The sequence below is a fragment of the Pyrus communis genome, chromosome 10 (assembly GCF_041283825.1).
Source record: "Pyrus communis isolate YQ-2024b chromosome 10, ASM4128382v1, whole genome shotgun sequence".
In the NCBI taxonomy this organism is placed as follows: domain Eukaryota; kingdom Viridiplantae; phylum Streptophyta; class Magnoliopsida; order Rosales; family Rosaceae; genus Pyrus; species Pyrus communis.
Window position 1 is genome coordinate 9,760,383 of NC_142574.1, and position 17,985 is coordinate 9,778,367.

The 17,985-nt window shown below is 36.9% G+C and overlaps 1 protein-coding gene and 1 pseudogene across 1 annotated transcript; both read left to right on the forward strand.

Annotated features, from left to right (window-relative positions):
- Positions 1-5,747: 5,747 nt before the first annotated feature.
- LOC148693504 (oil body-associated protein 1B-like) lies at positions 5,748-6,534 on the forward strand. The gene has a single exon (XM_088678783.1). The coding sequence runs from the start codon at positions 5,749-5,751 to the stop codon at positions 6,172-6,174; it is 426 nt and encodes a 141-aa protein (XP_088534909.1). The 5' UTR covers position 5,748; the 3' UTR covers positions 6,175-6,534.
- A 10,654-nt stretch (positions 6,535-17,188) lies between these two features.
- On the forward strand, positions 17,189-17,776 carry LOC148693505 (uncharacterized; annotated as a pseudogene).
- Positions 17,777-17,985: the final 209 nt, after the last annotated feature.

The following is a 17,985-nucleotide window of genomic DNA, read 5'->3' on the forward strand; positions in this document are numbered from 1 at the left end:
GGGTAGCAAAAGCTTGCTGAAATTTGATAGAATTGGGGATATATAGAGGGAGAGGGCCGACCATGGTGTTAGGATTTTGCCCTACAAATGGCAGCATCCTAATTCATTTAAATAGGGATTGCTTACTTGAATAGGGATCACATACTTGAATGGAGTCAATCTTCAATTGGGAATGTATTAAAGATAGGATTTGGGTAATTAATCCTATCTTTAATGCTTTGACTTTTTTTTGCCAAGGGCAGGTGAGCTGTGGACAATTGTATTTAGCTACATGGACATTCAAGGGTGCTGAGCTGCACGTAGGAGTATCTGAGAAGCCTGCCCATTTAATGAGGGCAATCTTGTCTTTCTTGAGCAAAAGTCCATGTGTCACCTCTAGAATTTTTGGAATTATTTTAGACTCGACAATGTATAACTTTTTTTAATGAATTATTCATATATACATTAAGACTAAATAAATTAAGGTTCCATATGCCATAAGATTGACTGAATGATTCTTAATCTGCCCTATTACCCATATTGAGTACAAATGTATAGAAGGAAATAGAGTTTTATATGCGTGCATAGCGCACAATTATTAAAAATAAGGTCTTTCGCACGTACATGAGTGAGTGCAAAAAGACTAGTATATATGTGTGTGTGTGTGTGTGTGTATTTTCAAGGTAAACTATTTAGCTCGATGTCCAAGTTGAAGGAATAATATATTCAAATATCCATAAAATCTACAAATAATCACGATGTCCATTAAAAAAGCTAGTTTTATTAACAAGCCACATATTGTTGAATATACTCTACATACTTAATACACCCCACGTTTGTTTTTTCAATTAAAATTTATTTTAATACACCCCACAACCTTTCCCATAATATCCTCACACCCCACACTCTAACATACACCCCACATTTTCTTGATACACCCAACACTCTTCACATATTTGAATTATGAGCGATTCTATGTTGTTTCTCCTCCATTTGGAAAAAAAAATGAAGTTTTAGATTTGAGGATGAAACATTGACGGAAGAAGAAAAAAAAATTGAGAATCCATCATTTTGTAGCAAAAAGTGATATAGAAATGAAATGCATAGCATAATTGGTTCTGCATTAACTTCATAACGCAACTATATGCATGCTGATGTCGTTCATATCATTAAAATTATGAAAAATGTGAAGTCTCATTCTTCTAGGGTTTTCATTTTCTATTCATATTTCATGTTCCATTCGCCAAAAATAAGTTTTTTTTTTCTTTCATTCAAGACGTTTGTATTGGTTAAGGTTTTGTTATGCAGTGGAGGGTGAGAGTGTTTTTGAGAGTTGAAGTAGATAAATAATCTTGAGATACACACGTTAAAAGTGATTTTGGGTGTATTTAGAACCTGATAATGTCGAAGTCCTTGCATATTGTGGTAAGTTTGTCATTTAAATATCAAATTTTAATGTGGGGTGTATTCAATATTACATGAGGTGCTAATTATTATTATTTTTTTTTTTGAACAAACGATATTATCTACACTAAGGTAAGGCTGGGTTTGGTTGGCAAACAGTGCCAAATTCATTTTGCCACCCGCCAGCCATATATACAGAATTACCGAAAATCAGTTACCGATAGCCAATCGTCTTCTTGTGGTTGCCAAAAATTGGTTCAGCCAAAATTATTGGTTGGTTCAGTTGATAAATGGCACAATCGGTGGTTTGCAAATAAGCTAAAAAGATAACAGCTTAAAACCATGCACCGACCCATAAATAACAAACCAGAAAAAGAGAAAAAGAAGTTGCTGTAGCTATTTTTCAATTGATGATAAGCCAACATAATCATGACTTAAAAAATTAAAGTGGAAATCAAATCAAAACTTAATAAGCCAACAACAATTGTTAGCAAAAAATCCAAATAGTTATAAGTTCACAAACTCAAAAGTCTAACTAATATAATTGTCTAAACTCAATTGTAGCAACTAATGCATAAACAAAAAAACTCAAAACTCAAAAGTATGGTTCTAGTGATAGATCGCCTTATAACCAAGGAGGTGTGCATTAAAGAGAAGAAGAAAATTGAGAGATCAAGGCTGCTCGAAGTCGTGCAAGAGTTAAAAAAAAAACTTAACAACCTTTATTTTTTAAACGCTAAAATTAAGGAGTCGTTTATTTTCTAAAACCCTAAAACTGAGGAGTCAAGCATGTAAAAAATACCTAAAATATCTAAATAGAAAATATACTTATATATATATTGGTCAGTATGGCATACAGCCGGTATACAAAATTCAATACCAAAGCCATATCATTAATTGTTGGTTCGGTATAATGCCAACTGATTATGAAAAAATGCCAAACCTATACCATACCATTATGAACCGATCAATATGGTTCAGTTGGTAAATCGGTTTATAGAAAAATTTCCCATCCCTACACTAAGGGGAGGGAGTGGGCTTAGCCTCACAATGGGCTAGCAATATTGTGGTTTAACTTCATCTTTAGTGACACGTGGTGTACCATCTCGTGTATTGGTCATACTGAAAAATCTCTCCTCGTGTTGCTGTTTAGTTTTTCTAAGCAACCACCATAGTGTTGGATCTTGTTCTGATTTATTTCCTTTTCTTCAATGAACTAATAATTAAGATCGCCGATTGTTGTTTAAGGGAGAGAGGGTGAGAGAGAATTGTGGATTAAGCTAGTTTTTGAGTTATAGGGTTGATGCTTTTCTTGAGAGTTTGGGTTTGATGATGGAGGAGAGTGAAACAATGGTGAATTTGGGTTGGGGTGGCAATGGTGAATTTGAGTATGCACCATATCTAAAGTTGCCTTTTTCTATTAGGGTTTATGGTTACAACGAGAGACCAAAATTGAGAAAGAAAGAGTGGTAACCCACTACTAGACAACGGCCGACGAGGAGGAGGTGGAGGCTGCTGTCACTGCAACATTATAACCCCTCTCTTTTCTGTTATGAATCTAATCCAACTATGGCTACATTCCTTACATACTAGCAACCAAACCCAACAAACCCTCTTGATTTCCGGCGACGACCCGCCCATTTGCCGGTTGTCAATTTTTACTCTACACCCATTTTTTTTTTATTTTGGGGCAAAATTGGAATATAAATTTTTCTTTTTCTCAAAAAAAAAAAATGGGTGTAGAGATAAGATTGCAAGTTCACATAAAATTTCCCAAACTCTTTCAAGCAATCCCATAGGTATTCACGTTATATTTTGTAGTCATTCTTTGCCCATCTGTTGTAATTTTTCTTTTTCATTTTTACATGAAAAAAAAAAAAAAAAATTGGTAAAAATACTCGGAAATAGGACAATTTCTTAATATTGGGACAAAAATAGGACATTTCAAATATGCACACGCCATGCACAACAATTGGACAGAAATAGGATTTTCCCACACCTTGAAATGACTTAATTGCCCTCGTATATAAATGGGTTATTCCTCCCATTTTCTGATTTCTCTTTCTCTACTTTCTCCCTCTCTCTCTTCTCTCACTTTCTCCCTCACGCACTCTCCCCACTTCTCATTGTGCACACAAGGTGCATAGTCGTCTAGACCACCATCCAAATCGAAGCCACCCCCAGTTTCATCTTGCCCTCATGAGTCCAAAACACCTAGTCTTGTCACGAATCTCATCCCCGATCGTTGGGATCGAAACTCAAGTAGGTCGTGAGTTTTCCGACCTTTTTCCGGCAATATGAAAAACATTCAAGGCTCACGAGGCTTAAGACTACCACCACTGGACTTGCATCGAAAGTGGGTACAAAGCCCAGTCATTAACTGCGGGTGCGCAAAACCTATTTGTTTTTTGCTCTCTTCCTTCCAATATTTTCAAATTAGTGCGATTAAAGAAGTCAGCATTTTCATATTTAGGGAAGGGGAGAATAAACCCAGAAGTTGTATGAAGTAATAGTGAAGAAAAATTTAATCAATGGGATTCTTTACCTTGTTTGAATGTTTGTGATGGTGTTTACTAAAAATTGGCAAAAATTGGTGTTTTGTTGGATGAATTTTTCAAGATATGCTTACTATAAGTACACGACATGCATATGATATGCTCACAGAAACTAGCCCAAAAACCCAAGGGCTCACAGCTCTCTCTTCAAAATTAGAACAATGATGTCATAACCATATACACTATATGCACACCACATGCACATCATATATACAATACATGCACATGATATGCACAGAACTGGAGATCGAGCAACGAGCTGCTTTTCACATTAAAAAAGAAACTTTAATGGCAACCTATTGGTATAGTGGACGAGACTCGCCTGGGCCAATACCAACCCACTTCTCTCTCCTGTACAATTAAAACATAATTGTTATGTATATAAGGTTACAATGGCAGTTTGAAAATTCTTGTTAAGTATATCAATCACCGCTTAACCGTGCATGTGGAAAACATGATACTCGTTGTTGTTATTTCATGGATATGCATGATCCTTAACATCCTCTAAGCTTTTTCTTAATTTTGTTTTTTGCCAAGGCCGACTAGGTTGTGGTCATACTCGCTAAATTCCGGGGCACAACGTACGTGCATCATATCTAGTGAACGTTCCCGCTTTTCATATTAAGATGTAACCATGCACACCATATGCACACCAAATGCACATTACAGAAAAAATTTCACAAATTTCTACAATTGGACACTTGAACCAAAAATTGGTCCATCCCAGTTTTGTAGCATGTCAAAATTTGAAATTTATTCCACAACCCATAGGCCCCAACATGAAACACAACCTTAATTTAACTTCTAAGTATTAATTCATCTTACAAACAACCCATTTAATGACTGGGCTTCTAAGTATTTAACTTCAAATATGTGAGAATATCATGTGCATGTTGTGTACATACAATGAACAAATCCTAAAAAATTCATCCAACAAAGCACCAACATTTAATGATTGAGATTTGTTCCCACCCTTGATGCGAGTCCAGTGGTAGTGGTCTAGAGCCTCGATTATTTGTTGTGTTGCTGGAAAATGGCTGGAAAACTTGCGGCTTGCTTGAGTTTTGATCCCAATGATAGGAGATGAGATTCGTGACAAGGCTAGGTGTTTTGGACTCGTGAGGACGAGATGAAATTGGTGGTGACTTCGATTTGGATAGTGTTGGTCATAATGACAGTGCACTGTGTGTGCACAGTGAGAAGGGGAGAGAGTGCATGAGGGAGAAAGTGAGAGAAGAGAGAGGAAGGGAGAGAGAGTAGAGAGAGAAATCAGAAAATTGGAGGAAATAATCCATTTATATTTGGGTATTTTTAGTAATTTTGGTTTTGTGCATGGTGTGCATGGCTTGATTTGTCTTGTTTTTGTCCCAAAATTAAAAAATTGTCCCACTTTAAAGTATTTCCCAAAAAAATTTGTATGACACTATATACTATCACATGACATTTTATACTAAAAATATAAAGAAACGTGCAAATTTTTTTCTCCATATCCTTTGGCGCAAGATGACACCAGCCGATGGACCCGTACAAATTGTTCTTCTGAGTATAGTATACATGTTTTACAAAGACTAATTGCTGAGTTGCACCACATCCCAAAACGTTATCCTATATATATGTATGTGCGCACGTTCTAATGGTTCCTCAAAATAAGCATCGTTATATAGCCACGTTACAACTAAACAACACATGGACACCTTATCTTCCCACCACGCATACCCACTGCATGCATGTAATTTGCAACAACCTCATCCCTTTTCTTTAAATACCCTTTACCTACGGCCTCCAAAACCAACCCACCACCACAATCATAATGTCGACGACTCACACACAAGTCCCCGGCGAGCCAACCAAGACGGGGACAGCCCTTCTTGAAACCGCCACTTCCGCCATCCAAGCCTTCGGCCCCGTCAACAGAATCCACCAACACCTATGCGCCTTCCACTTCTACTCCCACGACATGACCCGCCAAGTGGAGGCGCACCACTACTGCGCCCACCAGAACGAGGAGATGAGGCAGTGCCTCATTTACAATGGCCCCGAGGCCAACGCCAAGCTGATCGGCCTCGAGTACGTCATCTCAGAGAAACTCTTCATGACACTCCCGGACGAGGAGAAGCCGCTATGGCACTCGCACTCGCACGAGGTCAAGAGCGGCGTCCTGTTCATGCCTGGAGTGCCGGGCGTGATCGAGAGGCGGGATCTCGAGAAGGTGTGCAAGACCTATGGGAAGGTGTGACATTTTTGGGAGGTGGACAAGGGGGATTATCTGCCCCTTGGGATTCCGAAGGTTATGATGGCGTTAACCAGGGACGGTCAGCTGGACGAGGGATTGAAGAGGGACATGGAGAAGAGGTACGGGGTGAGTTTTGATGAGGAGAAGGTGAACCGGGCGTATATGAGTGGGCCCGAGCATGGGGTGCATCCGCTGGCGAACGGCGGAGGGAAAGGGTTGACGACGGAACTGAGGGAGACGAACTGCGTTGGGCTTCCGGCTGATTCTGCTGCTCTTTTTCTCAGGGCGTCTGTTTGAGTATAAATTAATTAATAATAATCATTAGGCGTCTGTTTATAAATGAAATAAGATAATGATAATGATTAGGCGGCTGTTTTGTCAAGTGTTGTTTCTGAAACCTGCGGCAGTTTTTGTTCATGCCAAAAACAAGACATTTTCTCTACACGGATGGAGTTAGGCTACAAAAGAGAGATTTTTCAGTGTGATTATTATACGATGGGGTACATCACGTGTTTTTATATAAATAGTATGTTATATGTATTAAAAGATTAATAACTTAAAAATTAAAATTTTTTACCATCTGCATAAAAACAAGTGATGTATCATCCATGTTCTTATCACAACTATAAATTTCTCCCTAGAGAGAAAAGCTGCCAAAAACAAATAAATAAAAGTTGCACTGCCGTTATCTAAGCCTTATGTGGGACAAGGATTGTCTTCGGATTCTCTTTATGGGGATTCAGGAATCAATCAATTATATTCATTCATCATATATCGTGTGATCAATTTTTGTTCGTTCATCCTATATCTAGCGACCAATTTTTGTTAGATGCTATTTATATTCATTTTTAAATTAAAAATTTTAAATGATTTCTAACCTATGAAAAACGGACACAACGCAATTGATTGAGGATTCTTGTCCCCTAATGTGATATTGGAGAAATTTTTTTTATTGTGGCTGAAGCATAAGTACTATCACATGGATTTATATGTGTGGTTGGAAATTTGTTTTTTAAGTTATTAATTTTTTGAAAAATATTCTTTATTTGTATAGTGATATATGATGTATCACTTTGTGTTTCGATTACAGTGAAAATTTCTTGTGGTTGTGGGGTTTTTTATTAAAAAATAATAATCAGGACAGAAGCTACCAAAAACAAATAAATATGAAGTCGCGCTGCCAAGGATCTGGCTTCTCTGTCCTCCCACTTCCCATACACTCTCATCCTCTCCTATTTTGTGCGGTCACAGTTAAGCCACGTCTACATTTTATATTGCTTTTTTTTTTTTTTTTTTTTTTTTTTTTTATAGAGATAATAAGACAAAAAGCAATAGTAATATAAAATGTTGATGTGGCTTAATCATGACTGCACAAATAAGAGGGTATGAGAATGTATGGGAAGTGGGAGGGCAGAGAAGCCAGCTCCCGCTGCCAATGCCAAAGTCTATCTGAGAAATCTAGGAGAATCTCTCAAAGCGTAAAATGTGAGATTTTCATTTACTCCTGTCACCTTATATTTTTAACATAATTTTCATACAACATCATATAATATTATGCAATAAAAATAAAGTGACTAAGACTTCATAAAGAATCTCACTTCGAAAGAGTCTCCTTAGCGTTTTTGATGTCTATCTATGCCTTGCCTTATGTGGTATTGACCTTGATCATTAAAAATAAATAATCAATCGGGGAGCGTAAGTTATATAATAATCTTCGTATTTTGACTCTTGATCATTAAAAATAAATAATCAAACTTATATAATAATCTTTGTGCTTTGACTCGCTTATTTTTCAAATGTCACAAGTTATTTTTCAAGAAGGAATAAAATTACTAAATAGACCAAATTTTTAAATCAAATTTTGTAAAATAAATAATATAATTGTTGATGTTTGGATGATTACTTCAATGTTGATTGATGTGTTCATTTCTTATTGGTGACACAGCATTTGATTTGCAGATTTGTCTTGCCTAACATTACTGAGAATAAGAAAAGACTTTTCTAGTCAAATTCCGATTGAGGTGTAAACCCAAGGGGCCCTAAACAAATGGCAGAGCCACTCACAAGGTAAATGTGCGCTGTAGCCCATGAAGGTCTTCTGTAAAGGTAATGTTATCCATCCACTCATTTTTACTTCTCACACATTCCTCTCAATTTTTGAGGATCAAATGAATTGAAGATGATCAATAGAAAAAATTATTAAGGGTGTGTTAAAGGTAAAAATGAGTGTGTGAATAACACTATTCTTTTGTGTGAATATCACTATTCAATGTAGGTCATTATTTAATATATATATATATATAGAGTAGAGGATAGATAATAAATAATACGTTTTATGCTAAAAATTATAAATTAGTTCTATCTCTCATCCCTTTATCCTATTCATTAAAGAGAAATATCATTTATCCTATGCAATTTAGCCTTTGTGCTTCTTGCTTAAGAAAAGAAAAAGAATTTTTTTTTTAAATCCACAATTAAATCTCTATCTCCACATTTTCTTACTTTCCTTTACGATTTTCTAATGAACGTCACCTTTGGTACGCTTTTAATCTCTTTATTTACTTAGTCTTGATTTAATTAGTAGGTTGACTATTTATATGGTCCTTGAATTTATCAGTTAGGGTATGAATTTGAGAATAGTTTATATTTTGTGTTGTTCTTTTATGGTACTAATTTCAGCTAGCCCGTCTAAAAAAAAAATGGGTGTGATATCCACACACCTCTTTTTACTTCTCGCACACCCTTTTAGTTTTCGGCTGTCAAATCGGATGAATTGAAGAAGATCAATGAATATAAATTAACAAGAGGTGTGTGAAAAATAAAAATGAGTGTGTGAATGGCACACGTAAAAAGTAAAAATGAACATGTGGATAGCATACTCCAAAAAAAAAATCCTGACTCTGACCTTGCCCGAAACATCAAACAAGACACAGGATGCCTTTGTTGAATCTCAACCTTTTAATCTGACTTGCAAATGTAAGTTTAGCAGTTGGCCGGATGATAGGAGCATATTTATGCTACTTAGTTATGTTGTTTCCTTGCATTTAGTGAGTTAATTACTATTTATTTTAGTCTTTTAAGCTATTTTCGTATGTTTTTAGGTCCTAATGGCAAAAGGAGCAAGAAAGGGCATTTTGGAGCTAAATGGAGCATTTTTGGGCATGGATTGGATAGCTTAACCATGGAGCAAAGAGGATGGACGAAATTGAAGTCAAGAAGGGCTAGGAAAGGCTACAAATCTGGTGGATGAAGTCCTAATGCAAAGAAGATAAGGAAATAGCAAGAAATAAGGAACCTTATCCAACCTTATCTTATCCTATCCTAACCAACCTTATCCTTTCCTAACTCTAACATTATCCTATCCTATCCTATCCAAATCAGGTTAGGACTTAAATCTAGCTAATTAGAGGGGATTAATTATACATTTAAACACCTATTTCAGTTTCTAGAAGCCTTATCCATTTGTTTGCCGCATGTGGACCATTCCTTGTCGGTTTAGGAGTTGCAATCCTTCCTCTACACCTATATCATGAGTCCTTATCCAGTTAGGTCCAGAAATCTACCCTTTACCCCTATTAGAAGTCTAAATTCTGCCAAAAAATACCTAGTTTCTAGAAGCCCTTAATTTCTGGCGAAAATTACCTATCCCATTTCCCTTTGGTTTCTACCTAGACTTAACCCTTTTTGCATGGGATTGTACAATCCTTTTCCTTCACTAAGTGTGCATAATTAGCCTATATAAATAGTCTTATGCCGCACCATTCAATCATCCATTCATTCATTCATACTTTCAGCCATCAAGCACCACAATCCATTCTACACCAACCTAGTGCCGCAAGGAAGGAAGGAAGGAGAAGAAGACTTGTGCAATCTGCCATCCAAGGAGGGTTCGAAATCTGCCATTGGAGTGTGGAGAGTTTCTAGGTGTATTCTATCCTTAGTCTTAGTTCAATGTTTAAATTTAATTATCTTTGTTTTGCGAACATGAGGAACTAATTTCTTTTTAGTTGGAGGTGAATTCGAAGCCATGATTATATGTTTTATATGAATTGATTACGTCTGGTTATTATTTTTTAAGGCATGAATGTGATTTGCTTATCTAAGTTATTAAAACTGGTTTATATATATGGGTTGGGTGTTAACACTTAATTTGCATACATGAATTTGATGCTAGAATATAAGGGGGTTTCACATAATAGTTATTCACTTATATTCGCAAGTAGTGGAGGTTGCTAGTCACAATCGCGTTAAGTAAATCCTTGGTATGAGTCTCGTGTGTTTCATAGTGATGAATGCCTTGTCAATGCTTATAGTTTTCACAAAACTTAATGACTTTTGATATGTATCTTTGTTATGCGTCTCATATAAAGAACTTGAAAAAGATAATTTGGTTTAGATGCGTATTCCATCTAATTCAATGAAATAAGGAAAACTTAAGGGTTAGTTGTGCGATGCAACTAATTTGGGGCATTGTCATTCATAGTCTAAAGGAATAATAACTGGACCTTGGTTTGTATGCATATATCATGTGTGGAGAAGGACCCTCTAACTAGCCTTTTACCCATTTATTTTACTTAAATTCGTTTTTCAAAAGTGTTTTCTATAAAGTTTTTGTTTTAAGTTTAAAATTCGTCAAAAACAATCCCCATTTCACTTAGTCTTCATATTTGAGTCAAAACCTGTTTTCTTTTAGTCTTTTGAGTCAAGTCAAGTCCTATTTTCGTCCAAAACACTTATTAAGTCTAAAATTGAGTCTTTTTTATTATTGGTTGCTGTTTTAAGTGTCCAAAGTTAGTTTTGAGTCTATAGAGTCTAGTTTAGTGTTTTTGAGTCTTATTTATATTGATTAGCATCCCTAGTTAATCCCCGGTCTAGAACGATCCCTACTTACATATCTACTACAATTGTCACAAATAGGGTTTAATTTGAGTGTGTCAAGTTAATTTTCACATCACCGGAACAATAAGTTAATTTTCACATCACCGGAACAATTTCTATCAACAAGTTCGAAATAGTGACATTATTCTCTCTCTATACCTGCATCCACATAATTTTATTCATTCGTTTTGGTTCAATTTTGACAAAAAACCGAACTGATTTGAAACAAACCTAGCCTTAATGCGAGGTGTAATCCCTTGTCCTTTGACACATTCTCCAAATATTCAACTTAATTTGTATTGTTTTTTGGTCGTTAACTTGAATTGTGTTGTCAAATGCGTATTATGTCTTTATACTGAGCCCTTAACTAAAGGAATTTTTATTTTTATATTTATTTCTGTTAAAAATGGAGACAAGTTGTAGGACATATTATACATCAAAAAATATATATGAAAAGTTAAAGAATGAGTGTTGAAACTTCTTCCTTGTATTTAAACCCTACAATCACCTGTAGCACATTCTATGCCAGTTCATCGTATGCTTGCATATGCCACAGACCAAATGCGAAAGTCAAACCTACATGGACCTGATAGCATACAATAATCTTCAAATCCCGAGCCTATATATTTAGGATGAAGATCCCATCTAGATCCAAATAGTAGGGATCCTAGGGATCCTCACATCCTAGCCATTCATTGTATATCGTGCGGTCATAAATCATTTGAATTTTATTGTGTAAAATTAAACACAAATAGTACCTGATGAAAACTGACCGCACAATATATTATAAATAGCTAGCATGTGAGGATCACTAGGATCCCCACCATTTGGATCTGGATGGGATCCTCATCCTTGTATTTGGAGAGTAGAAATTTACCCACATTTCATAAAATTTAGATCATCCAATGATGCGATTAATTGAGGTCAGCAACCTCAGGTAATGGCATAAATTTGTCATTTTCTGTCAAATTTGACGGTACCAATCCCATCCGTCCTCATCACCTCTGACCTCCTCCTTCACGAACAACTATACTCCACTCCTCCAGATATTTCCATCTCTTAACGAACAGTACCTTAAATTTGTAGTATTAGCTCACTAAACTAACATTAGTTAGATTGACAGTTGTAACAAACTTATAATAATATTACAGCTAACTATTATGTGTCTCTTTACACTCCCTCAAGCTGAATGGTGGGGGGCCTAGTGAAAGCTTGGACTAAAGATATTGAAACCAAGCTTTAGAAAGAGACTTGTATGTATATCAGCAACCTGATGCTGAGTGTTGACATATTGCACTTTGAGTGGTCTTGCAAGAATAAAAGTTCTCGAATATAGTGGTAATCAATTTCCACATGCTTTGTGTGAGCATTAAATATTGAATTTGAGGCCAAGGATACAGCATAAACATTATCACATCAAAGCTTGGGAATAGTAGTAAGTGGGAATGCAACGTCTCTGAATATTTTGCACACCCAAGTACGCTTAGCTACTGTGTGAGCTAAGAATTTATATTCTGCTTCTGTGGAAGAACGATCAACTGTATGTTGCTTTTTGGCACTCCAACTTATCAAATAACTACCTATATAGATGCAATATCCACTTGTGGATCATCTAAAAAAATACAACTTGTCCAATCTGCATCAGAGAAGGGTGTAAGATGCAGCGGACTTTTCTTGAACCATATAACTTGATCAACTGAGCCTTTCAAAAATCTTAAGATCCTTTTCTCAGCTTGAAAGTAAGAATCCCTTGGAAAATGGAGAATTTGACAAACCTTATTAACTGCAAAAGAAAGGTACAGTCTTGTCCAAGTTAGGCATTGTAGTGCCCCTACAATTAACTTGTATTCTTTAGGGTCACACAATGGAACACCAACATGATCAAGTTTCTAAGTTCCTAAATGAGTAATCACTAGTAGAAAAAATCATTTGCGGGACAAAACTTTATGTAACGAAAGCAAATTCGTCGCGTAAAATGGTTTAGCACAACGAACATACCACTTCGTCACATGACACTTGACACTTGACACTTGACACTTGACACTTGCTTTTCCATAAAATGGTCCTTCTCCACACATGACACTTGCATACAAATTGATTTCCAGTTGCTTTTCCAATAAACCATGAACCTCAACACCCCAAATTAACCGTGAACAACACTAATTAACCCTCAAATTTTCCTTAAGTCATTGAATTGGATGGAATACGCGTCGGCAACCAAATTATTCTTCAATAGTTCCCTACATGAACAGCATAATAGAGATACAATCAAAGATCATTAAGCTTCGTGAAAATCATAAGCATTGACAAGGCATTCGTAACTATGAAAAGCATGATACTCTTGCCAAGAATTTACTTAACATGATTGTGACTAGTAACCTCCACTACTTATGAACATAATAAGTTCATAACTATTAGGTGAAACTCCCTTATATTCTAGCATCAAATTCATGCATGCAAACTAAGCGGGCCCTCTTAATCAACACACAAGAATAAGTTCTTAATCAAACAGTTAAGTAAATTATATTCACAATTTATGAAATCACAACTGAAAGTAATCAATTCATATTGCAAATATAATCATGGTTTCTAAGTCTCCTCTAGCTAAAACAAGTTTAGCTCCTCATGTTCGTAAAACAAGGATAATTAAACTTAAATATTAAAAACAAAGATAGAATACACCTAGAAACACTCCAGGTGGCTCCTCCTTGCTTGTTGCGCACAATGGGGATTTGCATGAATTTAGGCTTTTGAGGTGTGGTGGATGGTGTGGTGTGAAATTGTGGTAGAGGGTGGTGGTTTATGAGTGTTGCGGCATCATCTATTTATAGGGTGAAGGGAAGGCACGAATTGGGGCTGAAAATGAGAGGAATTAGGACTCCAAATCACCAAAGAACAAGGACACTTTCAATCAGATTCCAAGGAGGACAAGGAATGGTCCTTGTGGCAGATTCTAGAAATTCTAAAAGGGTTACATGTAGCATAAACTTAGGGCACGAAAATAGGGCTTCTAGAACATGATATTTAGGTGATTTAATGTGAAAAGAAGTCCTCTTTGAAGTTGGAATTAAGGTAGGAAAACATTAGGATAGGATAAGATAAGGTAATTTGGATAATATTCCTTCTTTATAGCTGATTCCTTATCTTTTAAGTCTGTGATTTAATTCTTCCAGATGTTAATCACATCATAGCCTCTCTTGATCTTCAAATTCATCCATCCACCTTGCTCCATGCATGTGCAATCCATTCCAAGCCCAAAATTGCTCTAAAATGCTCCAAATTGCACTTTCTTGCCAACTTTGTCAATTGAACCTGAAAACACACGAAAATAGCTTAAAACACTCTAATAAGTAGTAATTAGCTTACTAAATGCAAGGAAACAGCATAACTAAGTAGCATAAAATATGCTCCTATCAAAGTATTATTCCATTTTTTGTTTATTCTTCCATACGCGATGGTAAACTTTGGTGGTCCTTCGTCAAAAAGAGTTCAAGGGCGAAGGTTCTGGGAAAGGTACTACGTACTAAAATTTGTTGGTTGTGTAAATTAATTAAATATTTAAGTAGAATATTATAAGTGTTTATTTTGTTGATAAACAAGAAAAAGAAGAGAGCTCCCACATGCGTTCGATATACTTATGCTGCTAAAAGCCGCTACCAAATCATTTATGCAGAATTAGTAGGATATGAGAAGTCGGATATGGTCAAAAAGTTTAGGGGTGACGTCGAGGTATTGGAGCGTGACAACGGAGTGAATTGGGCGTCTTGGAGAGATGTCCCAAAGGAGATAAAAACGGTCACGATCAATGCGTTAGTAGTACGTGATAATTATTAATTAGTTAAATAATAATTTAGGTCACTAATATAAAATATATTAGTGATATGTATAATTTATTTATTTTTGCATACCAGCCTGATTGGAACATTGACAAAAGTGAAGCAAATCTGATAAAGTGCATCGACATCATGTTCAAGTATCATTTCTGGGAGTTGAAGTTTGATGTTGAATGTGACGCATAGCGACAATGACTTGATGGACCAGTGGATGATGAGAATAGTGACACTTAATTATTATGAAATATGCGGAGTTTGTGCATTTAATTAGGGCAGCTGTGGATGCAAATTTCCATTGTCTTCTCCTTTGACGAAAATGCACCTGCAAAATAATAACACCTAAGATTAAGGCCGGAAGCCTCATGCGCCCACGATGAATGGAGGGGCTTTGGCCGAACAATCTCCGATGCCAAAGCTAGAATTTGAGAGAAAATGTGTTTGGGAATTTTTGGAAGAGAATGAACCTAGAATTTTAGTGGGAGAATAGGGCTATTTATAGAAAAGTGACTGGCCCTATTTGGAAAATAGGGGTCGGCCATAAATGGTCAAATTGAGAGTGTAATTGCAAGATATTACGTGAAATAATATCTTGCAATTAACTTGGCAATTAATCCCAAATTAAATAGGACAATTGGAAGTTACCTTTTGAATAAGGATTTGATGAGGAGTGATGAGAAGGGTTTGAATAAATACATTTTGGATCACCTTTAACTCTTCCTTAATTGAGTCATTATTTTCTGTTTCATGCGCGTGGGAGTCCCGGTGTGCCTTAAGGGTAATTTTTCCTTTTAACCCAAAAGTCCACGTGTCACCTCCATAATTTTCTTGATTATTTTTGGCTCCACAAATGCCCCTACACCTATTGGGCTACTCGCAGGAAAGAGTTGCAAGTGTAGAGATCTTCCCTTGCTTTAGGAAACGTAAGACTATTTCCTATTTTCATGTAGATTCCCACATTAATTGGAAATTAGATACTTCTAGGAAATGGAAACAAATTACTTCCAGAGTCTATTTAAGTCTACCTTAAGTAGATGATTAAATCAACTTCAGAGAGCAATTTATTCTACCCTATAAGAGAATGAAAGTTAGAGGATATTTGTTCCCTTTCCCCTACTAATCTTCTACATTTTCCCGTGCAAAGGACTATCTTTCGTTGCTTTCTTTGTCTTCATGCCTCACCAACATAAGAAAAAAAAATTAATTTTTCCTTGCATTCGTAATTTTTTGGAGCTTTAGGGCTTAAAATTTGGCTCGATAGAGGTCGAGGATGTGTGAAATGGTAGCTTGGAAGGCCATGGCATAGCTGCTGCCGTGGGTGGCTCAGTTCGGCGGCGGCTGGCTGGCCCAGGTACAGCTCGGCTTAGGCCGAGCTGATAGGGTGCTGGGGTGCTGGACCAAACTGAGAAAGCATAGGCCAGTAAATCATGATTGGGTAAAGGAGACTTTGGAGATAAATGAAGAGTGGGAGTCTCACTCTTCCCTTGAGCTGCGCGTTCCAACAATTTTCATCATCGATAAGTAGACTACTTAGTCTCTAGGCTACTTTGTGCCTTTGCTGAGTTGCTCTTTGATTTGTTGATTGTCCTCATCTACTTATGTAGATTTGGAATTCGGCTCAATTCCCAAGACTTCTCCATAAATGAAAGTGCATGTTGCTTTGGGTATCCCTGCTAAGTACTGTGAATGGCATTGGCTGCTTAGTCATCTTTGCATAGAGAAATGTAGGTTGCCCCCGAGAGATGAGATAAAATGGTTCAAGATGGAGGCATTAGCTCATTTGATCGTTGTTATGCGGCCTGCCGTAAATGAAGGCAGAAATAAGATATCATCCCCGCCTGCTCAAGAGATACCAGCTGAGAAAGAGTCGAAGACTTTCTTCGCTGCTCGTGAAGGTTCGCCTGCTGCTCATAGGCTTATGATTGACTTGACTTCTTCCAAGGAAAAAAAAGATAGGGCTGCTAAATTTGAGCCAGTGATGCCTGTCATGCCAAAAATGGCTAGTTCGATTGCAGATAAGATTGCTCAGCATAGAGGTTCCGTTATGCCCCTAGTGCCGAAACCAGTGCCAAGGTGTCTGTTGGGAACTAAGTCTGGTTCACCTTTGGAAAGGCTCTCTACCATGAAGAGTGATAAGGTGGACTCTGCTGCTAAAGTGGTGCCAAGGCTTACTCCCCTTATTGTTAAGACTGATTTGCCTGGTGAGAAGGAAGACACTGCTCAGGTGGGTAGTTGTGAGAAATCTACCAAGCCTGTTTTTGGGAGGCTACCAAGATCTGTACGTTTTGAAACCAGATCTGCTTGAAGACATGGACATTTGTGCCAAGTTTGTCAATGGCGTTAAAGGGGTTGTTTGCCCAAGTTCCTTTGCGAAGCATACGATCGAGTATAGGAAGACAGCTCTAGTAGCAATGATGCAGAAGACGGTTATTCTGGTAGCCGAGTCTATGCTCCTTGACCAAGAGGATACCAAGGCTACCAAGAAAGTGGCAAAAGCTATGGCAGCCGAAGCTTATTCTTTTGCTGAGAAAATCAAAAGGTTGGAGTCTGAGCTCGTCTCTTTGAAGGGGTCTAATATATCTACCCCCACTTCTCTGCAGCTTGAGACTGTTCACGAAGAGATCGTGGACTTGAAGACTAGGCATAATGCGATTTAAGTTAAGTATGAAAGTGCAAAAAAAGAGATCGGAAGTTATATACCTCAGATTCAAGATCTTGAATGTGCTTTTTCTAAGCTTTGTTTTGGTACTTATGCAAAGGATGAAGAGTTGATTGCTACTTATAACCAAGTGATCCACTTCAAGAAGATTGTTGATAGGTGTGAACCCCTAATGTTCGAACTACAAGGTGCCCTGAAGATCAACAAAAGTTTGAAGAAAGAAATGGATGAGTTGTAGCATGTTTGTGTTGGTTTGCTTGAGGAAAACAAGAAATTGAAGGGTGAGAAAGCGGGGCTCGAGTTTCGCTTGTTCAAAGTCAGGCCGATTTTTACAAGCTGGGTTATGTAGATCATCTCTTTGGTAGGCCAGAAGTTTGTTGGAAAAGACTTCGAGACCTTCTTTATTTCTCTGGAAGACTTGCTTGCCTTTATTTTTTAGGCTTCCAT

Coding starts and splice junctions, on each gene's coding strand:
- LOC148693504 (XM_088678783.1), top strand. CDS start 5,749: ATGTCGACGACTCACACACAAGTCCCCGGCGAGCCAACCAAGACGGGG.